This window comes from Schistocerca americana, chromosome 10 (assembly GCF_021461395.2).
Source record: "Schistocerca americana isolate TAMUIC-IGC-003095 chromosome 10, iqSchAmer2.1, whole genome shotgun sequence".
Classification (NCBI taxonomy): domain Eukaryota; kingdom Metazoa; phylum Arthropoda; class Insecta; order Orthoptera; family Acrididae; genus Schistocerca; species Schistocerca americana.
Window position 1 is genome coordinate 106,267,476 of NC_060128.1, and position 25,715 is coordinate 106,293,190.

The 25,715-nt window shown below is 43.2% G+C and overlaps 1 protein-coding gene across 1 annotated transcript in view; it reads left to right on the forward strand.

Annotated features, from left to right (window-relative positions):
* The window catches only part of LOC124552280 (tyrosine-protein kinase Fer-like), a 118,869-nt gene that overhangs the window by 43,500 nt on the left and 49,654 nt on the right, over window positions 1-25,715 (forward strand). The window contains exons 2-3 of the mRNA XM_047126558.1: window positions 426-935; window positions 14,303-14,473. Coding sequence (XP_046982514.1) covers window positions 426-935; window positions 14,303-14,473 — 681 coding nt within the window. The remainder of the gene's footprint in view (window positions 1-425; window positions 936-14,302; window positions 14,474-25,715) is intronic.

Consider the following 25,715-nt stretch of genomic DNA (forward strand, 5'->3'; position numbering starts at 1 on the left):
AAATAAGAGAAATCAGAGCTCGAACAGAAAGGTTTAGGTGTTCGTTTTTCCCGCGCGCTGTTCGGGAGTGGAATGGTAGAGAGATAGTATGATTGTTGTTCGATGAACCCTCTGCGAAGTACTTAAATGTGAATTGCACAGTAATCATATAGATGTAGATGAGTAGCGCCGCTCCAGTAGTTCCGACATTTCCCCCTCAATGAAAAACCGACCCGACTACTACACACTACCTCACTCAACTGCTGTTTGCCAGCATTTGACAATGCCGACAAGCTGAAAAAAAAATTCTAGCTTGCTCAGGCAGGTTCAAGGTTGGCTCATGCAAGCGCACTAGATTCATATCCATCAGGTGTTCTCGCAAAAAGAAAACACCTCGTGGACAGGTTTTCCAGAAATGGTGAGAGCCACTGTGTGGTGTTTCGCAGGCCCTGCTGGAGCTGGAGGAGGACTCGTATTTCCACGGGCGGCTGGACCGCATGTCTGCGGAACCACTCAAGTCGTTCCGACATTTCCCCCTCAACGAACAACCGACGCTAGTACTACATACTACCTCACTCAACTGCTGTTTGCCAGCCACAGATGCTACCGACAAGCTGGAAAAAAAATTCCAGCTTCCTCAGGAAGGTTCAAGGTTGGATCATGCAAGCGCACTAGATTCATATCCATCAGGTGTTCTCACAAAAACAAAACACCTCGTAGACTGGTTTTCCAGATATGATGAGAGGTCGCTGTGTGGTGTTTCGCAGGCCCTGCTGGAGCTGGAGGAGGACTCGTATTTCCACGGGCGCCTGGACCGCAAGTCCGCAGAACCACTGCTGCGGCGGGACGGAGACTTCCTGGTGCGGGAGACGCTCTTACTGGGTGTCTGGCAGCTGGCGCTGTCCGTGCGCTGGAGGGGCCAGCACCGCCACTTCGTCATCCAGACGACTCCAGAGGTCAGTCGCTGTGCTCTGAGGCTGGAGGCTCGCGTGGTTGTGGCTGTGTGTGTGTGTGGGGAGGGGGGGGGGATGCGTTCAGCGTAGCTCTGGAACTACTGGTAATGCTACATTTCATTTCCTTGTCTTTTATTTAATTTTATTTACTACTTTCTTTTAGTCTGTTATCCGCAGCCTGATCCAGTATTACCGGGCGGTTATAATTAAACTTTCCCTACCTAACAGGGAAAGTACACTACTGGCCATTAAAATTGCTACACCACGAAGATGAAGTGCTACAGACGCGAAATTTAACCGACTGGAAGAAGATGCCGTGATATGCAATGCTTTTCAGAGCATTCACACTAGGTTGGCGCCGGTGGCGACACCTACGACGTGCTGACATGACGAAAGTTTCCAACCGATTTCTCATACACAAACAGCAGTTGACCAGCGTTGCCTGGTGAGACGTTGTTGTGATGCCTCGTGTAAGGAGGAGAAATGCGTACCATCACGTTTCCGACTTTGATAAAGGTCAGATTGCAGCCTATCGCGATTGCGGTTTATCGTATCGCGACATTGCTGCTCGCGTCGGTCGAGATCCAATGACTGTTAGCAGAATATGGAATCGGTGGGTTCAGGAGGGTAATACGGAACGCCGTGCTGGATCCCAACGGCCTCGTATCACTAGCAGTCGAGATGACAGGCATCTTATCCGCACGGCTGTAACGGATCGTGCAGCCACGTCTCGATCCCTGAGTCAACAGATGGGGACGTTTGCAAGACAACAACCATCTGCACGAACAGTTCGACGACTTTTGCAGCAGCCAGACCGTGGCTGCGGTTACCCTTGACTCTGCGTCACAGACAGGAGCGCCTGCGATGGTGTACTCCATGACGAACTTGGGTGCACGAATGACAAAACGTCATTTTTTCGGATGAATCCAGGTTCTGTTTACAGCATCATGATGGTCGCATCCGTGTTTGGCGACATTGCGGTGAACGCTCATTGGAAGCGTGTATTCGTCATCGCCATACTGGCGTATCACCCGGCGTGATGGTATGGGGTGCCATTGGTTACACGTCACCACTTCTTCGGATTGACGGCACTTTGAACAGTGTACGTTACATTTCAGATCTGTTACGACCCATGGCTCTACCCTTCATTCGGTCGCTGTGACACCCTACATTTCAGCAGGATAATGCACGACCGCATGTTGCAGGTCCTGTACGGGCCTTTCTGGGTAGAGATAATGTTCGACTGCTGCCCTGGCCAGCACATTCTTCAGATCTCTCACCAACTGATAACGTCTGGTCAATGGCGGCCGAGCAACTGGCTCATCACAATACGCCAGTCACTGCACTTGATGAACTGTGGTATCGTGTTGAAGTTGCATGAGCAGCTGTACCTGTACACGCCATCCAAGCTCTGTTTGACGCAATGCCCAGGGGTATCAAGGCTGTTATTACGGCCAGAGGTGGTTGTTCTGGGTACTGATTTCTCAGGATCTATGCACCCAAATTGCGTGAAAATATAATCACATGCCAGTTCTAGTATGATATATGTGTCCAATGAATACCCGTTTATCATCAGCATTTTTTCTTGGTGTAGCAGTTTTCATGGTCAGTAGTGTATTTCAAATAACATAATAGTTATGATATTTTAGAATCGTATGATTCTTTTTCTTACACACTGTGTATTACAGACAGTTGCGTTTCCAAATACATTCCTGTTATGATCTGGAACATCTTGTCTAACTTCACACTGACGGACTATGTCACCCAGGTTGCCGATTGCTGTGTCTCTGGCGCGCTGTCGTATGTTTAGTAGGTAGAAGCCGTGTCCCCACAAATAGTGTACAGTTCCCTCGGTCTGAAAGAAGTGTGTCATTCTCATTCCTTCTTTTATGTTAGGATGGAATTCGTAGGTTCTCCTCGATGTTTCTGGACACGTTTCCTGTTTGCTGGATTCGTTGCCATAATCTTGAGATGACACTTTGTGGCACACGGAGAGCCTGTGCTACGACCTGCTGTGTTTCACCAGCCTCCAGTCGCCCTAGTATTCTACCCCTCATAACGTCATCAATATGTGTTCTTTGATCCATTTTCAACTCACAGTCACCATTAGCACGTCTGAAAACGTCTGCACACTTACTCGCTGCACCGTACTCTGACATGCACCAACACACCTCTGCATATGTGGACTGCTTCCAGCGCCACCGTGCGACGACCGCAAGTCAAATGCACCGCATGCTCATACCCCGAGGTGATTTAACCCCGTAAACCGCCCACCAGAGCTTTGTTTGACCACGTGTCAGCATTATCCTTAATTTATGAGCATGAGTGTAGCATTCCGCCTTCAAAGTCTGTTAATCCAGTCGCGCAGCCATAATGACGTCGGAAACCCCTTCACATGAATCACGGGAGTACAAATGGCAGATCCGTCAGTGCACTGTCCCCTTATACCTTGTGTTCGCGACACAACCGCCGTCTGTAAATGTGCATATGGCAATCACATGACTGGTTAACCAGATGTGGAATGTTAATTTGAAGGGGTGGCCGAATGCCCTTCCTATCGCCACCCCTTACCCCCCAGGAAGGGATTTTTTTTTTTTTTCATCAGTCTACTGACTGGTTTGATGCGGCCCGCCACGAATTTATTTCCTGTGCTAACCTCTTCATTTCAGAGTAGCACTTGCAACCTACGTCCTCAATTACTTGCTTGACATATTCGAATCTCTGTCTTCCTCTACAGTTTTTGCCCTCTACAGCTCCCTCTAGTACTATGGAAGTCATTCCCTCATGTCTTAGCAGATGTCCTATCATCCTGTCCCTTCTCCTTATCAGTGTTTTCCACATATTCCTTTCCTCTCTGATTCTGCGTAGAACCTCCTCATTCCTTACCTTATCAGTCCACCTAAGTTTCAACATTCGTCTATAGCACCACATCTCAAATGCTTCGATTTTCTTCTGTTCTGGTTTTCCCACAGGCCATGTTTCACTACCATACAATGCTGTACTCCAGACGTACATCCTCAGAAATTTCTTCCTCAAATTAAGGCCGGTATTTGATATTAGTAGACTTCTCTTGGCCAGAAATGCCTTTTTTGCCATAGCGAGTCTGCTTTTGATGTCCTCCTTGCTCCGTCCGTCATTGGTTATTTTACTGCCTAGGTAGCAGAATTCCTTAACTTCATTCACTTCGTGACCATCAATCCTGATGTTAAGTTTCTCGCTGTTCTCATTTCTACTACTTCTCATCACCTTCGTCTTTCTCCGATTTACTCTCAAACCATACTGTGTACTCATTAGACTGTTCATTCCGTTCAGCAAATCATTTAATTCTTCTTCACTTTCACTCAGGATAGCAATGTCATCCACGAATCGTATCATTGATATCCTTTCACCTTGTATTTTAATTCCACTTCTGAAGCTTTCTTTCATTTCCATCATTGCTTCCTCGATGTACAGATTGAAGAGTAGGGGCGATAGGCTACAGCCTTGTCTTACACCCTTCTTAATACGAGCACTTCGTTCTTGATCGTCCACTCTTATTATTCCCTCTTGGTTGTTGTGCCCCAAGTGTCTGCGTGTAGTGTAATTCATGAAATAGTTTGATGCGTTCAGATGTCTGCAAGCCGTGTAACGTGGGGACCAGCCCAGTATTCACCTAGTGGGATGTGGAAAACCGCCTAAAAACCACATCCAGGCTGGCTGGGACACCGGCCCTCGTTGTTAATCCACTGGGCTGATTCGATCCGGGGCCGGCGCACCTACCTGAGTCCAGGGAGAAGTGCATTAGCGCTCTTGGCTACCCAGGCGGGTCACTGCACTATGACTCTGCTTCAAATATACTCTCCAATTGTTTGCGACAACCAAACCGCCCTCACTACATCAGTGTGTTTACTACATGTTATTACATAATCCTTTTTTAGATACTGTGTAATGTTGATGCATTAATTTGTTCTGAAAGCGGTGCTGATATTCAAGACAATAAAAGCGGGTTAAAAGCTGGATATATATATATATATATATATATATATATATATATATATATATATATATATATGTATATATAAAGACAATTTAAATAAAAAGAAACAAATGAGTTTATATTAGGTCATTTATTTTAACATTGATCATTGTTCTGTTAAAATTTCAGGATATTAAACTTGATTCATAACTAAACTGGTGCCTTATTTAGGATTGTGAAAATGTGAGCTTGTAATCTTACGGAACACATCAAATATGGAGGCAAGATTGGGAGACTGCATACAACACTGCATTCATAAAATAACACGAAGAACGTTGAAACATATGCAAGAGGAAATTAACCACAACCAGCCGATTCAATTTTCACCCAAAGAAGTTACGTTCGTAGCGCAATCCTGTCCGTCATGAAATTACCACACGCTGGTATACTAAATTCATACTAACTCTCTGTGAAATCTTCCTGAAAAGAGTAGCTGAGGGCTACTTTGATGATTACACTACATGCTTCACGTGTGCAACTTGGTTTACACAAAGAGTGTAACTCTATATTTAATTTTGATAGTTAAAATAAATTACATCGAAACACAAATTACAAAAGAAAAACCTCGAACTGGTTACTATCGTCTTACTATTAACCTGATGGGTCAAACAATTGTATAAGCACGTGGTACTGGTCTCATGAAGTACACCCCAGGTGGGTTGAACATAAAGAAAAGTTGCTATATTGAAAAATATTGTCAAGACGAGATGTTATAATCTCACGCACACTCGCATTTAAGATTGATGATCTTAGTTAGAGTTACTGATCAACACGTGGTTCCACTTTACTCACAAAGTAGAGACAAAGCAACTAGTGGAAGATATTCTGAACTTCACACTCGAATTACACTGCGTTGCAATTTAAGATAACATTAGATAGTTTAGATCTAAACCTGAAATAAAGGCGATTAAATTTTCAGTTAGGTTGCATTTAAGAAATCCCTTGTCCTATGGGCTTAGCAGAGACGCGCTTAGCCGGAGATCTTACCACTTCAGATGCTCGCCACGGACAGCCTGCCGTGGCCCCTACCGAGGGTGCTTCCAGAATAAAAACGGAAGTGACCAGAGAGGCAGCTTCCTATACCAACATGACGAGGGACGGACAGGACCATACTAAGAATAGAAACCTCTTTGCTTTTAGAATGCATAGCTACCTGTTCTGACGTTGGTCCTACTGTTCTCTAGCAGACAGGCTTGTCTGCTACCATCAAGCATGCAACTAGAAATACCTTTGCTCATTCATCCTTTCACACAGAAGGGAAGGGGGATGACAGTATCTTATCATATACAGTATATAAAAGAAAGCGGATGTAGGTTCCGTATGAGACTGTGTGACATGAATTACATATAAACTGTGTTTTAAAGTGTAGTAGTGTGACAGATCGTTCTTGATTATGTGTGAAAGTAACACGTTCCACTGCTCAGTCTCCTCCCAGATAGTCAGAAACACCACAGTAAATTTAGAAGTGGAATGTATGCCGTAAATGACAACAGTTTTAAAAAATTAACATGAAAGGAATCCAACACATACTTTTCAACTGCATTTAAATTACATAAACATATCCATTCACAACAAAATTATTTACCAAATAATGACAAAATCTCTTACGTTAAAAATTACTCTGTCTCTCAGAATTACAACACCAATGAAAATTCCCTGTGTCAGACACCGTATAGTGCAACATACGCTGCTTGCCACTAGCCCTGTTTACACTTGAGCTCCACCCAATTATCACCTCATGTCAGCTGTGTCTGTAGAAAGTAATGGCCCTCTTTTTTTATTATTTTTATCTGGCAATCTGTTATAAAGTTTCACCATCAGATATTATCACAGATCTTATCTCCTTATTTTTTTCTCCGACCGTTCATAAGGAGAGATATCGTTGGATGACATGTTCGATTTCTTTTGTTTTCAATAGTCTGTTTGCAGGGAAGGGAGATTAAGTTTTGCACTCGTGTCTGAAAGGACGGGCAGCGTTTGCGATTCCCAGCTGCACGAAAAACTTCTAAATTATTTCGCTGGCTGCGAATTTGTTGACGTCAGCTGCCCACTACGTATGGACCTACTACCCAATTCTAACGGTTCTTTCAGACATGCACGTAAGAATTACAAGCCTATGCAGGCACACGGCCATAACAACACTGCTCTCGATTCTGTGTTCTCTCATTCGGCCTGTTGCGGGAATCCAAGTGACGTTCTGAGCATTACGCGATGAACCTAGTGGCAGTGTGACATAAGGAGGTTTGGATGATACCGAGAAGCGTGCACGGATAGCCGAAGTGGATGAGGGGGACGTATTTGAAGCTGCAATACTTTGAAAAAAAAATCCTATAAAATCCAACATTGTTAAGGCAATGTAACAAAATTTCGCACGGTTGCTATGGAATGTTATACGGATATACACGTTCGATTTCATGCTTGTTGAAGTTATCCATTTTTTGTTGTAAGCAACTGCAATTTTACGACAAAGTGAATACGAAAGTTCATTTTGCGAAAAATCTATCAGGACGAGATTATTGCATTTTCTTACAAAGTTTCACATCCCATTATTAAAATACCTGAGGAACAGAACATGAATATCCTATTTTTGCTAGATTTTTTAGATCTTTCCAAATTTCTGTGAAAAAAAACAAAGGTTATCACTTTTCTCTTACATAAACACCTCACTATTGCAGTAGAAGAAATTTCCTTACACAGATTGTTTCACTACAGCATTCTCTAATTGCAAGCCAGATTTCAGTATCATAATGTCAAAAGTTTAGGTGCAAATAGTTGTCAAAATGTAACTTACAAGAACCTGAATCAAAGATTTGACGCCGTTTGCATTAGGCCTTACCTTATCTGGGTGAACTAATGCAAATCGTAAGCATTTTCCTCTTCATCCCCAAACAATCTTTTCTTTGCTTGTCCAATTAGTTTAACATGGCCAGCCGCTGTGGCCGAGCGGTTCTAGGCGCTTCAGTCCAGAACCGCACTGCTGTTACGGTCGCAGGTTCGAATCCTGCCTCGGGCATCGATGTATGTGATGTCCTCTTAGGTTAGTTACATTTAAGTAGTTCTAGTCTAGGGGACTGATGACCTTGTTAAGTTCCATAGTCCTTAGAGCCATTTGAACCTTTTTTTTTTTTTGGTTAACATGATTTTCGAACCGAGTAACAAGAATGTCACGTGCATGAATTCTCCTGTTATCAATTTCCTTCAGTATCGACAGTGTGAAAGTTCCTGGCTCAAATCTTAGCCTCTGTAGGGACCGCAGTCTGCCATGATTAGCTCAGTTAAAATTAAACAACCATCATACGCTGCAAGCTCATCAGCAGTTGTGGAGAGAAATGTGTCTTGGGGCATCATTTTCGCATCAAAGAGCTGTAACGTCTATTAGGATTTTGAGATTTTCCGTGCAGTCACATTCGTAGAAGTTTTCGACCTGATAAAGGCCGAAATATTCCCCACATTGTGACTGCATAAAACTGGAAGGAAACACCGCAGGAATAAACAGTTTGAGGAAACACAGAACAACAGAGGGGTGTGGTTCAAAATGGCTCTGAGGACTATGGGACTTAACTTTGAGGTCATCAGTCCCCTAGAACTTAGAACTACTTAAACCTAACTAACCTAAGGACGTCACACACATCCACGCCCGAGGCAGGATTCGAACCTGCGACCGTAGCGGTCGCGCGGTTCCAGACTGTAGCGCCTAGAACCGCTGGACCACCCTGGCCGGCCAAAAAGGGGTGTGGCCTTGTGCAAGCTTTTGTTAATTATTATTTTTATCATACTTAGGAGTTGAATTGGAACGTAATATTCAGGAATTGAAATTTCAGATCCATGTAGTAAATGAAGATTCTATAAAAATATTTTACAATTTTGGTCATTTTTGCGTAGGTCCCCCATTAGGCAACTGCTTGCAATAAGTGGTAAATCTGGAACTGAGACCCAGTCATGCACAAATTGTCATACGTCGCTACTGAGTAGTAGATGTGTACCTAATGCAGCTGATGTCAAGAAATTCGCGATCATCGAATTAATGTCAGAGATTAAGTTTTAGTTTCCCATTCATGTCGAGGTCTTTAAAGCCACAGCACAAGTTTGCTTTAAGAACGAAATTCGCAGAGTCCTGTGCCGCCATGAGGTGAAACGCTCCCCCCCCCCCCCCCCTACAACCTAGATATGTATGGTTCTGTACTTGAGTCGGCAGAGGGCATGCGGAATAATGTGGCTGGTAGATGCACAGTTGGCTGGAGAAGTGTGGAGTGGGTGGCAGTAGTGGGGTCCCGCTCGGAGTTCTGTAGGGGAAATGCGGAGCGCTGAAGGGGAAGTGCCGTTCTATACTGCAGCCTACACTCATATTTTTTGTAAACATTGAATGGAGCCTCCTTACGCCCGCACTTTGATAGTGACCATCCAGAAAGACCTACTGTTGGTTTGGTTAGTATCTAAAATGCCGCAAAAAGATCTGTTTACTTTCGCCTGACTTGTTAATCATTTGTGACTTTCAGAGAAGCATCACCAGTGGTGAATTTTGAGTGAAACCAACACATTTCTCTAGTTGCCATGTCAAAATTTGTGCCGGCCGCGGTGGTCTAGCGGCTTAGCGGTTCTAGGCGCTCAGTCCGGAACCGCGTGACTGCTACGGTCGCAGGTTCGAATCCTGCCTAGGGCATGGATGTGTGTGACGTCCTTAGGTTAGTTAGGTATAAGTAGTTCTAAGTTCTAGGGGACTTATGACCACAGATGTTAAGTCCCATAGTGCTCAGAGCCATTTGAACAATTTTTTTCAAAATTTGCATATTTTGCCAAAACACAGCGGTGTTTACACTGTCTCACCTCACTAACAAGTGTTTTGTTACGTTCATTAAGTGAGGAACAGAGGAAAAGTAAGTTCAGCATCTTATGAAAAAGCACATCCTCGGTATAAAACTAACTGTGTAATCTGCTCACTTACACTGTTCCAGAACCCACAGAATTTCTCGTTTCACCAGCTATCGATGGCGCTTAAAATATTACGTTCTTTCATGGAAAAAGTATATACCAGGGTAATCCCAAAAGTAAGGTTTCCTATTTTTTTATATGTACATAGACCTGTTTATTTCTGCAATGGTTTACATCAGTTTACAGCTTGAACATTTAGCTATTTTTCGACATAACCACCATTTATGTCGATGCATTTTTATAAACGCTGTGGCAGTTTTTGTATGCCCATGTCATACCAGCTCGCTGCCATGCTGTTCAGAAAGTTGTGAACCTCTTCTTTCACCTCGTCGTCGGAGCTGAATGGCTTTCTGGCCAAATGTTCTTTTAACCTAGGAAACAGGTGATAGTCACTGGGAATCAAGTCAGGACTATAGGGTGGGTGGGTGATTATGTTCCACTGAAACTGTTGCAGGAGAGCAACGGTTTGCCGAGCCTTGTTATGGAGAATGTGTACGCCCTTGCTCAACATTCCTCTTCTCCGGTTCTGAATTGCCCGTCTGAGTTTTATCAGAGTCTCACAGTATCTGTCAGCGTTAATTGTGGTCCCAGCGATTCAGCTCCGACGAGGAGGTGAAAGAAGAGGTTCATAGCTTTCTGAACAGCATGGCGGCGAGCTGGTATGACATGGGCATACAAAAACTGCCACAGCGTCTCCAAAAATGCATCGGCAGAAATGGTGATTATGTCGAAAAATAGCTAAATGTTCAAGCTGTAAACTGATGTAAACCATTGTAGAAATAAACAGGTCTATGTACTTATAAAAAATAGGAGACCTTACTTTTGGGATTACCCTCATAGTTAGTGCAATAACACGGTAGGTAGCCTAGTTTTGTGTACTAGCCATTTAACGAAACACTTTCGTTTTTGCATCCTATCATTTGCTAAAATCTTGTCTCAATACCACAAAACGTTTATGAGATACGACGAATGTTACGGAGTTCTGGCTTTATCGCGATCGCGAATGAGGGAGTTACGTAAGATGAGTTTTCTCGCGATTTGTGACAGGTAGCCACCTCCAACCAAGTCTAAAGAAAAATTCAGTGCGATGGATAAATTTCTTATGCAACGATATTATGTGATATGCGCCAGACCAAAAAAACATACCGTCCCCTACTTTTGATCGGAAACTTTTTCTATCTTCAAAGTGTCATACGTAAATCTACATATGATAATAGCTATGAGCATTAAGAAAATGATAGGCTCTCCATCATGAAGCTGACATGCAAAGCTGTAACTAACGCAAAAATAATTTTTTTTTGTACCGAATAGTTTCTGTCAAATTGTATGAGAAAGGCGCCAGGGCGTGCGCATCGGTTCTGTAATCGCTAGCCGGCCGAAAAGTTCGTAAACGCTTGTCGGCCTCTCCTTCGGAACAAACGAATGAACTCGCACAGCGCTTTGGACGAAAATTGGTCACTGCGCGTAGGGCACCGTATACTGCACGGACTTTACAAACGGAACTTTTACAGGATAGATTTGTCTCCACATTTATGTCTATCTGCCTATCTATCTCTCACACTGATAAGAATTTGTCTCAGGAACGGATAGGCGGATCGACTTCACATTTATATGACACAACAAAGTCCATACTCCCTTGCCGGTGTAAAAATTTTAAGCTTCTAACTCACTTCAGTCAAGAGATACGGCTACTTACACTACTGGCCATTAAAATTGCAACACCTCGAAGATGTGCTACAGACGCAAAATTTAACCTACAGGAAGAAGATGCTGTGATATGCAAATCATTAGCTTTCCAGAGCATTCACACAAGGTTGGCGACACCTACAACGTGCTGGCATGAGGAAAGTTTCCAACCGATTTCTCATACACAAACAGCACTCGACCGGCGTTGCCTGGTGAAACGTTATTGTGATGCCTCGTGTAAGGAGGAGAAATGCGTACCATCACGTTTCCGACTTTGATAAAGGTCGGATTATAGTCTATCGCGATTGCGGTTTATCGTATCGCGACATTGATGCTCGCGTTGGTCGAGATCCAGTGACTGTTAGCAGAATATGGAATCGATGGGTTCATGAGGGTTATACGGAACGCCGCGCTGGATCCCAACGGCCTCGTATCACTAGCAGTCGAGATGACAGGCATCTTATCCGCACGGCTGTAACGGATCGTGCAGCCACGTCTCGATCCCTGAGTCAACAGATGGGGACGCTTGCAGGAAAACAACCATCTGCACAAACAGTTCGACGATGTTTACAGCAACACGGACTATCAGCTCGGAGACCATGGCTGCGGTTACCCTTGACGCTGCATCATAGACAGGAGCGCCTGCGATGGTGTACTCAACGACGACCATGGGTACACGAATGGCAAAACGTCATTTTTTCGGATGAATCCGGGTTCTGTTTACAGCATCATGATGGTCACATCCGTGTGTGGTGACATCGCGGTGAACGCACGCCGGAAGCGTGTATTTCTCATCGCCATATTGGCGTATCACTCGGCGTGATGGTATGGGGTGCTATTGGTTACACGTCTCGGCCACCTCTTGTCCGCATTGACGGCACTTTGAACAGTGGACGTCACATTTCAGATGTGTTACGACCCGTGCCTCTACCCTTTATTCGATCGCTGTGACACCTGGTCTTTCTGGATACAGAAAATGTTCGACTGCTGCCCTGTCCAGCACATTCTCCAGAACTCTCACCAACTGAAAACGTCTGGTCAATGGTGGCCGAGCAACTGGCTCGTCACAATACGGCAGTCACTACTATTGATGAACTGTGGTATCGTGTTGAAGCTGCATGGGCAGCTGTACCTGTACACGCCATCCAAGCTCTGTTTGACTCAATGCCCAGGCGTATCAAGGCCGTTATTACGGCCAGAGGTGGTTGTTCTGGGTAGTGATTTGTCAGGATCTATGCACCCAAATTGCGTGAATACCCGTTTATCATCTGCATTTCTTCTTGGTGTAGCAATTTTAATGCCCAGTAGTGTACACGAGGTGCGGCTAGAAAAAAACCGGACTAGTACTGGTGAAACAATAAAACGAATGCAATAAGGCTGAAAGTCGCGTGGCCTGTCAGGTGACTCTCGCTCCGCCTACTGCTCGAGTTTCATCTGCCTCCTGCACTCAGTCTGCCCGTGGCGTCTGTTTTAAGTAGTTGAAGTTTTGTTTGTGCATCGGAAAATGTTGAGTGTACAGAAAGAACAGCGTGTTAACATCAAATTTTGTTTCAAACTAGGAAAATCTGCAAGTGAAACGTTTGTAATGTTACAACAAGTGTACGGCGATGATTGCTTATCGCGAACACAAGTGTTTGAGTGGTTTAAACGATTTAAAGATGGCCGCGAAGACACCAGTGATGACACTCGCACTGGCAGACCATTGTCAGCAAAAACTGATGCAAACATTGAAAAAATCGGTAAACTTGTTCGACAAGATCGCCGTTTAACAATCAGAGCAGTGTCTGAGTTAACAGCAGTTGACAAGGATAGTGTTAGGGAGATTCTTCATGAAAGTTTCAACATGAACAAAGTGTGTTCAAAAATGGTTCCAAAGTGTCTCACAATTGAACAGAAGGAACGCCGATGAATGATTTGTTCTGACATCCTGGAAAACATTGAAAGTGATCCCACCTTCTTACAAAATGTTATAACTTGCGATGAATCGTGGTTTTTTACTTACGATCCCGAAACTAAACGCCAATCGATGCATTGGAAAACTCCTGGTTCTCCACGACAAAAAAAAAGCACGAATGTCAAAATCGAAATTCAAGGCAATAATGATTGTTTTTTTTTGACATCAAAGGGATTGTGCACATTGATTAGGTACCAGAGGGATAAACAGTGAATCAGCATTACTACATTAGCGTCCTGGCTACCCTACGTGAGCGAGTACGGAGAAAACGGAACGATTTGTGGAGAAAAAAGTCACGGATCCTTCACCAAGACAATGCCCCAGCTCACAGTGCGTTGTCAGTGAAGACGTTTTTGGCAAAACACACATTCCCATCTTAGATCATCCACCCTACTCACCTGATTTGGCCCCCTGTGACTTTTTTCTTTTCCCTAAAGTCAAGTCAGCTTTGAAAGGAACTAGATTTGAGACTGTTGAAGCAGTAAAAGAAAAAGCGACAGAAGTAATGTATGGACTTACCGAAAATGATCTGCAGCATTGCTATGAACAGTGGAAAATTCGTATGGAGCGGTGTAGAGACCGAGGAGGAGAGTACATTGAAGGAGATAACACGAAATTGTAAATAATTGTAAATAATTGTTTTTTCCAGCATCAGTCCGGTTTTTTTCTAGCCGCACCTCGTATACCTTGTCTTGGCTAGTAGAGTTCTGTCTCGTCATTGTCTTTGTGTGCAGACGACGTGGCACGAAGACAGTGAGGACTATACTGAGGTGGTTGGTGGTGCAGGGCTGGTTGTCCACCGGCGGCCGGAGCTTCCGCACTGTGCAGGACTTGGTGTCTTACCACTTGAAGTTGTCGGTGCCGCTGGACGACCAGTGGGGCGCCGTGCTGAGGAGGCCCGTGTCTGCGTGGCTGCTCAGCAAGGCGGACCTCGACATCGGGCACACCCTTGGCAAGGTAATTTGGCTGCACCTGTGCTGCACGGGGTGCAGCCACTGACTGTTGTCACTAGCAGACAGCTCTCTGATAATGCCGCCTCATACGAGTACGCAGTATCTCTGTAGCCTTCGCAGTCGTCATTGAACAGCTGATGCTCTCCACGTGTCTCCTATAGTGGGTGGTTATAATTAAATTGCAGCTGCTCGTTAAGATGCAATGTGGACTGCAATTCTCTAATGGCAGCATAAACTGACACACAGCTGGGAGAGTGGTGTGCTTGTGCCACCCGCATCCATCGACGCGTGTGGGCTGAGGACGACACGGTGGCCGGTCGGTACCGTTGGGTCTTCCAAGGCCTGTTCGGCTGGAGTTTAGTTTCATTTAGTGTAGCATAACTTTTTTTAGGTATACCAATGTGCTAATGTGAAACTGATTCACTCTGGAAAAACATTAGTACCAGTTCTGAAGGGCATATGTAAATCTGGCACTGTACAGCATCTTGTCTCCAACATATTGAATACATTGCGTAAGCGGCAGCTAATAAAATAATTAACATTATGCCTATCTCACTACTTTGACCTTTTCTGGCCATGTCCTGTTCCTAGTCCATTACACATGGGGACATTTTTATATTTCTTGCATTCACAGCGCCAGATTTACACCCGGTGGCCGAAATGGGAACTAATTTTTTTCCAGCGTAAATCGGTTCCACATTAACACATTGGCATATCTGTCAAGTTTCGCTACCATACGATAATTACAGCCCACACTGGACCTTCATAAGTAGGTGGACGTTAATTATAAACAGCCAGTTCCCTGCTAGGTCTGGTTACAACACGGAACAAGAACTGTCGTAGTGGCGCCTTATCAGTTAGAGGGCCCACACAACAGCTAAGCAAGGTAGGCTGCCGACCTCCCTTTAAGAGCTCATATGCAAACATCGCCAATGGATGTAAACATCGCCGGCTGGAATGGCTGAGCGGTTCTAGGCACTACAGTCTGGAGCAGCGCGACCGCTACAGTCGCAGGTTCGAATCCTGCCTCGGGCATAGATGTGTGTGTTGTCCTTAGGTTAGTTAGGTTTAAGTAGTTCTGAGTTCTAGGGACTTATGACCACAGCAGTTGAGTCTCATAGTGCTCAGAGCCATTTTTTAAATGTAAACATCAACAGACTCTCCGCATAACCACGGCACTACTTCATGAAAAGCCGTGTGACCGAGATCCACAAATTGAAACTAAAGTGACTAAGTGTAGCAGTCCACAGAATCGGTGTTATAAGCATGCCAGGAGAGTCAGACCGGCAGTGTGTACCTACAGCTACGACAGCTCCGGCCGATACCTACGCCAGCTATAGCCCAGTAGAAACTCGCCGTATTCTTCCATAGAAAGTTGTGTAATAGGATGTCCGGAGCAGGTGAAGTGGTCGGGGTTGTAGGGCATGGCTGGGTAGATGAAGGTGGTTGTTTTTAGCAGTCTTCCTCTAATGTCGATCAGTTGTAGAATTTTGGAACACGTATTGTGTTCGAGTATAATGACTTTTCTGGAGACTAGAAATCTGCTCTGTAGGAATCAGCATGGGTTTCGAAAAAGACGGTCATGTGAAACCCAGCTCGCGCTATTCGTCCAGGAGACTCAGAGGGCCATAGACACGGGTTCCCAGGTAGATGCCGAGTTTCTTGACTTCCGCAAGGCGTTCGATACAGTTCCCCACAGTCATTTAATGGACAAAGTAAGAGCATATGGACTATCAGACCAATTGTGTTGTAACAATGGAAAATTGTACTGTAATGCAGGAGGATCTGCAGCGAATTGACGCATGGTGCAGGGAATGGCAATTGAATCTCAATGTAGACAAGTGTAATGTGCTGCGAATACACAGAAAGATAGATCCTTTATCATTTAGCTACAAAATAGCAGGTCAGCAACTGGAAGCAGTTAATACCATAAATTATCTGGGAGTACCCATTAGGAGTGATTTAAAATGGAATGATCATATAATGTTGATCGTTGGTAAAGCAGACGCCAGACTGAGATTCATTGGAAGAATCCTAAGGAAATGCAATCCGAAAACAAAGGAAGTAGGTTACAGTACGCTTGTTCGCCCACTGCTCGAATACTGCTCAGCAGTGTGGGATCCGTACCAGATAGGGTTGATAGAAGAGATAGAGAAGATCCAACGGAGAGCAGCGCGCTTCGTTACAGGATCATTTAGTAATCGCGAAAGCGTTACGGAGATGATAGATAAACTCCAGTGGAAGACTCTGCAGGAGAGACGCTCAGTAGCTCGGTACGGGCTTTTGTCAATGTTTCGAGAACATACCTTCACCGAAGAGTCAAGCAGTATATTACTCCCTCCTACGTATATCTCGCGAAGAGACCATGAGGATAAAATCAGAGAGATTAGAGCCCACACAGAGGCATACCGACAATCCTTCTTTCCACGAACAATACGAGACTGGAATAGAAGGGAGAACCGATAGAGGTACTCAAGGTACCCTCCGCCACACACCGTCAGGTGGCTTGCGGAGTATGGATGTAGTTGTAGATGTAGATTGTTGGTTCTTCCAATACATTTTCCAGTAGCTCAGCCCCACCACTCGTGTCATGGTGGAGACGTGCTGATACGCGCAGCCCGGGGAACGCGACGCCGCGCTCGGTCGGCGGCTGCGCAGGCAGTAGGAGGTTAGCAGCACGAGGCCCGGCCTAGCTCGCCTCCTGGGGACGCTGCGGCTCGTAACGATGCCGGGAGTGGCCGGTGCAGCAGCGGGAAACACCCTCCGCTGGCCGGTCCTTGGGGACAGCGTCAGTGATGACGACGACGTAGCAGCGACCGAACGCCCAATCGGTCGAACTGATGCCGACGCCCACCACTGATGTCTTTAAATAGTGCAGACCGCTGCTGAATCCGCCGGTTACGCGGCGCCATGTTTATTAGGAGGTTCCCGCTGAGTTGGCTAACGCAACCGCGCCACACGCGGTCTGTGCCTGCGTAATTCTGCTAATGCTGCATTCTGGCTGTGATGGCTGCCGCGCACGTACACACATACCGTCGCTCATTGCAAAACTGTGTCACCTGCATAACGCACCGGCCAGCCTCCGTCTGCCGTCTGCCGTGAGGCTGGCGCATCGCGCACTGAAACACACTAAATCACAATTTCGCACCATATTTCCTAAAAATAACCCCTTGTCCTCTACAATTGTATCTTGTTGGGCATAAAGCCACTTTGGTATTGTGTAGCGTAGTACTTTGGTTATTATTTGTTTTCATTGTCTTCTACTCTTATCTAGGTTGGCTCAAATGGCTCTGAGCACTATGCGACTTAACTTCTGAGGTCATCAGTCGCCTAGAACTTAGAACTAATTAAACCTAACTAACCTAAGGACATCACACACATCCATGCCCGAGGCAGGATTCGAACCTGCGACCGTAGCGGACGCTCGGCTTCAGACTGTAGCTCCTAGAACCGAACGGCCACTCCAGCCGGCTCTTATCTAGGTTTTCCCACCTAAAGAATTGTTGTTCGTTTGCAAGATAGTGCACCACAAGTAGGCGTTTTAGTTAAATAATGTGTGTTCAAACTTGTTCGTTATTTCTTTCCTTCCGACAGCAGGACGCTACAAGAACAACTGTAATGCATTCCAGTTTGCCGTTTTCTATGAGAATATCACAACTGTAAAAATTTAGACACTCATTGACAGTGTGAATATGCACTTCGTGGCATTGGAATAAGACCATGTATTTGGGCGCTTCATTGTCATACAGTGTATTTCGCTCAAATGTGGAAACACCTAACGGCACAAAAGTGAAAAATACTAATGTATAGAATAATAACTGCTACCAGTAACAACAGAAGGTATTTTTACTTAATGCAGAACCTCTTTTGGGCTGGCGCCCATCTTCACATGATTTACATTGAGTTATATGTTTCCACGTTAAGTGTTGGATTTCAGTACAGCCAGGTATCAATGTATTTTCCACATTACATTTATAAGATTTTTTTACAGAAAACCTCGATTTTTTTTTTTACACGTTGACTATTGTTATTCACCATGGTAGTTATTGGCACTTTCATGTGGCGCTTTTAACACAGTAGATGTTTGTAACTTCAGAAGCACATGCATTCACTACATCCAACGTGTTGACACAGGAAAATATGTGGACCTGGTATGGGTTGCTGTTCTACACACTACAGGGTGTCTCTCCTAAGAGCCTTCTGGTGCATTTTCTCTGTCTTTTTCGGAAGATACTTGCGGTTTCGTTTCGGCAACGTATAACTCAAGTCAGCCCAGACTAATACTGATCATCATGTCTTTCATGGGACGATGTAAAACGTCAGTTTGTTTCCGGTTACAAAGAGAATGATTTTTAAAGCGGAATTTTGTGTGGCCATCAGATAGAGCAGCAGCACATTAGTCTGTTCCAGTATTCGTTTTACTGATATGCGTTAACAGAGACAGTGAAGTGTTGAGGATTAGATTAGATTCAGTTTTTGTTCCATAGACTCAAAAAAAAAAAAAAAAAAATACAGATGATTCTCTTGGGTGTTGAACACATCAGAAAGTATAACATAAAAAGCATAAACTATTTGAATATAATACTTACTACCCTAAACTTTTGTCAGGAGATTGTCAAAACAGGTAAATACACTACAGTAAACTGGAACTGCTAATACTGACAGAATTAAAAACCATCAGAAAGACACATTTTAATAATATTATCATAAACAAAATATCTAATCTTGACTGTTGTGACCAAGTGCTTTAAAAGCAGAAATCTAACGGGTATTTTTACTTTAGCTGGTCTAACAGTCCCTGCTAAGATATTCATCTATAGAGTAAAAAGTGTGTTTAAATTGTGTTTTATCTGAAACCAAGTTTTTAATGGGTGAAACTTCCTGGCAGATTTTTAATGGTTGCCGGCACTTTATTGAAAATGTGTGTTTCTGAATATTGGACCGCTCTTTGGAACAAGGAAAGTGATTTTATATGTGTATGTAGATTATTCTTATTCCTAGTATTGAAACTATAAATTGAGCTATTAGTTGGAACTACAGATATATTACTTGCAGCAAATTTCATTAAGGAATAAATATGCTGAGAAAAAGTGGCTAGAATACAAATTTCCTTGAACATGTTTCTACATGATGATCGTGAATTTACACGGCAACTGATTCTTATTGCACGCTTTTGCACACAAAAAACTTTTGCTCAGTTTCTTGAGTTATCCCAGAATATGATACTGTATGATGTAATAGAATGAAAGTAAGCAGAGTATGCAAGTTTTTTTTATATTTGTATCTGCTACATCTGACATCATTCTCAATGCAAATACAGATTTGTTGAGGCACTTCGCCAATTCTGTGGTATGGCCTTTCCTACTGAATTTATTATCGAGTTGTAATACCAGAAATTTAACACTGTCAACCTCTTTGATCTGCATGTCTTCATATGTTATACACTTGCTGGAAGCAATTCTCTTACAGGTTCTGAACTACATATAGTGGGTCTTATCAAATTTGAATGACAGTGAATTAGCTTCAAACCATTTATTAATGTCTGTGAAAATTTGATTAGCAGCTACTTCTAAATCTGCACATGAATTGCTATTTATTGCAATGTTTGTACCATCTGCAAACGAAACAATTTATTAGCCTCTGGTAATGTAACATACCAGAGGTTATTAATGTACACACGAAAAAGCAATGGACCCAAGATGGAACCCTGAGGAACACCAGATGTGATTAATTCCCGATCAGATGACGGCTGATTGCTTACTGCACAGGTATTTAGCAACGACACCCTTTGTTTGCTGTTTCTTAGATAAGATTCAAAGCATTCCGCAACATTGCTTGTGTCACAATAATATTCTTATTTACTTCATTATTTAACAACCGGTATTCCAGCAACTACAGCACCGCCATCGGCTGCACTGCTCACAAGGAAAACTCTCCATAAAACCCTCTCAGATTTAGTAGTAGTAGTAGTAGTAGTAGTAGCAGTAGCTTTATTTACCTGTAGATCTCTTTTTTACAAGGATATAGTACATGTCAAAGTATTTATAATTTTAGACCAATTTAAAATAAGGTAATTCGTATACACATATATTTACAGACTTCTAGTTAGACAATCATTAGATTTACTCCTGGTATACAATCATCATCATACAATACTGTTTTTACTAATAGCTTATTTAATAATGTAATGCCAAAATGTTCATTCATATCTCACTATCAGTCACTGCACACTCTATACACACATTGTTTCAAAACACTTCACTCACTACCCACACGAACATACACATACACACACACTGACTGGTGATCTCTGGGCCATTTTCTGTACCCCAACTTCCCATTTGCTATCCTGAAAAACTGTGTCAACATCCATAAATAATGAGTAAGATGTTGAGCTCAGAAAGAGGAAGAGGTGTTAGTATTGTGCTATGCATAGCTTGGGGACAACTATTTCTAGAAAGGAAAAAAATAAGGAAAAAAACATAAAGTGAAGGTGTTACATGGAAAGTTGGATGTTTTATAATCATTATTATTATTTATTTGTATAACGTTTTTTATCAAACTCCTACTCTATTTTACTCCTTCAATGTTTTACTACTTCAATGTATTAAATGTATTGCATAACATGAACTTTTTAGCTGTCTTTTTAAATAAGTGTTTTTTTGGCATTTCTTTAATCTCTTTTGCTACTTTGTTCTACAGTTTTATTCCTTGGCAGAAAATGTTGTTCTATGTTCTATGTTTTATGTTTATTTTTTCTTGGTAAATGTAAGCTGAGTCTATCTCTTGTTGCATGGTCAGGGACAGAGCTATTTGTGCAGTAATGACCAATGTTATTTTTGATGTGTACAGCTGACTGGTAAATGTATTCACGTGGAGCAGTTAAAATCTCCAGTGTTTTGAACAGATCTTTACAATGAGCTCGACTAGTATTTTTCGTTATGATTCCTATGTTTTTTTTCTGGAGTTTGAAAATTGTGTTCATATTTTGTGCGTTTGTTCTTCAAAAAAGAATGCCATAGCTAAGAATTGAATGTACTGTACATATGAATAATATGTAACTAAAAGACACTGCATGTTACATACTGATGATAGGATTCTAAGGGCATAACATGCTGACGTTTGCAAGTACCTATGTGTGTTCGCACCACTTCAATTGAGAATAAATATTCATTCCAAGAAATTTTGCATTTGTTACACAGTCTATAGAGGTGCCATCTACATTTAATTTAACATTGTCATTTTTCCTCTTCGAACTGAAATTCATGGCATTAGTTTTCTCTGTGTTCAATGTCACTTTATTGCTTATTGACCAATCATAAACGTCCTTGAGAGTTTCATTTGCTTTCTCAGCAAGGAGTTGTCTTGTTTTCTCAGTGACTACAATATTGCATTTAGTGGAAATAAGCCCAGGGGGCGGCCTGTCAAAAACTGAACACAGGTCAAGCGTGAAATCAGGAAGCGTGTGTACTGAACTGTGAAAAAAAGCAAAATATAAATAGTGGACGGTCCAAGAACAAATAGTGTTGTGTAGAGCATCAATGGAGTGAATTGACGTCGTGGTGTAGTGGTCACGATTTGGACTGCCCTGAGGGACAGCCGTGTTCAAACCTCCCTCTTGCCATTTATTTATTTATTTTTTTCGCTGTTCGCTTTAATCAAATTTGTGTCTGTGTCGTGGTATTACGTCCGTTTCCAACAGCGAGCTGTAAGGAAAAGCATCTATAATGACAGTTGATTCTGCACAACTATTCTATTAGCATCCGGAAGGAAGTGGCTTTTGAATGGGATCCAGAAACTTCTGATGACAAGGTGACAGGTCAACAGAATCCTCCACCGGAAAACACGTCTAGTGTGTCACATACGGCATTAATGACAGTACGTGTGTGTCATATGACAGGAATCTCTTGTTGACGCACCCGATTTGTAAGACTGGTGAGTGAGTGAGATATGCCTCCTTGCCCGATACTGGCTTCCGAATGAATGCGAATGTGATCACTCCCAGGGAAACGATGAAATCATCACAGTTTGTCGCATAAGCTGTCACAATCACACAGTTTCTCTGTGATCCGTCAAAACATATGTTTCTCAGTTTTTTGAAGTAGCGTTCAATTTAGTATTCACTCCTGAATTCCTTTGTCGTAACAAACACTGAAGAGCCAAAGAAACTGGTTCACCTGCCTAATATCGTGTAGGGCCCCCGCGAGCACGCAGAAGTGCCGCAACACGACGTGGCATGGACCCGACTAATGTCTGGAGTAGTGCTGGAGGGAATCGACACCATGAGTCCTGCAGGGCTGTCCCTAAATCCGTAATAGTACGAGAGGATGGAGATCTCTTCTGAACAGCACGATGCAAGGCATCCAAGACATGCTGAATAATATTCATGTCTGGGTAGTTTCGTGGCAACCGGAAGAGTTTAAACTCATAAGAGCTTTCCTGGAGCCACTCTGTAGCAATTCTGGACGTGTGGGGTGTCACGTTGTTTGCTGGAATTGTCCACGTTCACCGGAATTCACAGTGAACGTGAATGGATTCAGTTGACCAGATAGGATTCTTACGTACGTTTCATCTGTCAGAGTCGTATATAGACGTATCAGGGGTGGCATATCACTTCAACTGCACACGCCCCACACCATTACAGAGCCTCCACCAGCTTGAACAGTCCCCTGCTGACATACAGGGTCCATGGGATTCATGAAGTTGTCTCCATACCTGTACACGTCCATCCGCTCGATACAATGTGAAACGAGTTTCGTCCGACCAGGCAACATGTTTCCAGTCATCAACAGTCCAATGTTTGTGTCGACGGGCCCAGACTAGTCGTAAATCTTTATGTCATGCAGTCATCAAGGGTACACAAGTGGTCCTTCGGCTCCCAAAGGCCGTATCGATGATGTTTTGTTGAATGGTGTTGTGTACACAGTTCCGCATAGTCAGCACGTACACAACTTTCCCACTAGAGCGCGCCCCGCTAAGCACAATAGCGCAGGTGCAGCGCTCGTCCATCTCTGCACTACGAGATGGCGCTGCCTTAGAGACAGACCAAATTCTGCTTCCGCCGATCCACGTATTAATATGTAACGCAGCCAATGAGATTCCTGCTAACGTAGAACTTTTCTCCTCGCGGATCAAACTCGCGCAGTGATACATGAATGCACGAGTCTGCATTAGTCTGCACCAGTCTGTACCAGTCTGCATTAGTCTGAAACAGTCTATAGTCAAGTTTCAGTCTGCACCTAAGAAGATTATAATATTCCTGTACATAGCCATGAAGCTAAATGTATAGACACTTTGTCAAGTATCAGAGATATATGAGAATAAGATTAACGTAACAAGACCAAAGGAACTTAAGATTGTCAATTGTAAACAGCATCCAGAACGAAGTAATTTTTATGCTTATTATTATTTTAATAAATGTGTGTGAAAATTAATCAAGTGCTGTTTAAAGTTGGTCACCGTCAATCTGCTACTCTAAGCGTGCAAGTGGCATTTCTATCGACTGACCTAACGGCAGAAGATAAACACGCCACGATAAGACCAGAAGACATATTGCTGACACTCGTCTACTTCGTTGGAGCGACAAGTCAAATAATCTGATGGTGTGTGTACCGAAGGTCTTAACAGTATCCACACCACAAATGGTTTGCATGCTGACACTTGCTGATGGCCGAGCATTGAAATCTCCAGCAGTTTTTTGCCGGCCCTAGTGGCCGCGCGGTTCTAGGCGCCACAGTCTGGAACCGAGCGACCGCTACGGTCGCAGGTTCGATTCCTGCTTCGGGCATGGATGTGTGTGCTGTCCTTAGGTTAGTTAGGTTTAATTAGTTCTAAGTTCTAGGCGACTGATGACCTCAGAAGTTAAGTCGCATAGTGCTCAGAGCCATTTGAACCATTTTGCAGTTCTTTCACGTTGAACGACTCTCTTCCGTCGTCGTCGGTCCCGTTCTTGCAGGATCTTTTTACGGCCGGAGCGATATCGGAGATTTGATGTATTATCGGATTCCTGATATTCGCCGTACAGTCGTGAAATTGCCGTACGGGAAAATCTGGTACTTTCTGCCGATGATAAAAGTATAGCTATCACACCCAACAGACAGGAATTAACTGGTGAAATTGTAAAGGATATTTTTCAGAAAATCATTAAGTGGTTCTCTGCAAATGGGCTGTCATTAAACTTTGACAAAACACAGTACATACAATTCCGCACAGTAAATGGAATGACACCATTAATAAATATAGACTTCGATCAGAAATCAGTAGCTAAGGTGGAATATTCAAAATTTCTAGGTGTATGCATTGATGAAGGGTTGACCTGGGAAAAAACACACTGAAGATCTGCTGAAACGTTTGAGTTCAGCTACTTATGCTATTAGGGTCATTGCAAGTTTTGGCGATATACATCTCAGTAAATTAGCTTACCACGCCTAGTTTCATTCTCTGCTTTCGTATGGCATCATATTCTGGGGTAACTCATCATTGAGTGTTCATTGCACAAAAACGTGTAATCAGAATAATTGTTGGAGCTCATCCAAGATCATCCTGCAGACACTTATTTAAAGAGCTAGGGACCTTCACTGTAGCCTCACAATATATATATTCACTTATGAAATTTATTATTAACAATCCGAACGAATTCAAAAGTAATAGCAGTGTACACGGCTACAACACTAGGAGAAAGGATGATATTCACTACTCAAGAATAAATCTAACTTTGGCTGAGAAGGGGGTAAATTATGCTACCACAAGTCTTTGGTCACTTACCTAATAGCATCAAAAGTCTGACAGATAGTCATATAGCACTTAAAAGGAAATTAAAAGAATTTCTTAATGGTAACTTCTTCTACTCGTTAGATGAATTTTTGGATATAGTAAGTGGGTAATTTCCCCAAACCCCCACAAAAAAAAAAAAAAAATTGAAAATATTACGTGTCATGTAATATTTTGTGTAATGTAATATCTTGTGTAGACACCTTTTATTAACCTGACACGTTCCACATCATTACGAAGTGTCGTATTCATGATCTATAGAACAAGTACTAATCTAATCTAATCTCCCACTTCATCGCTATCTCGGAAATGCTCAGCAGTAACCGATCTAACAACTGCGCCAGACACTTGCTGTCTTATACAGGCCTTGCCGACCGCAGCGCCGTGTTCTGCCTGTTTACATTTCTCTGTATTTGTATACGCGTGCCTATACCAGTTTCCTTGGCTCTTCAGTGTAGTTCACACCCGTTTATTTG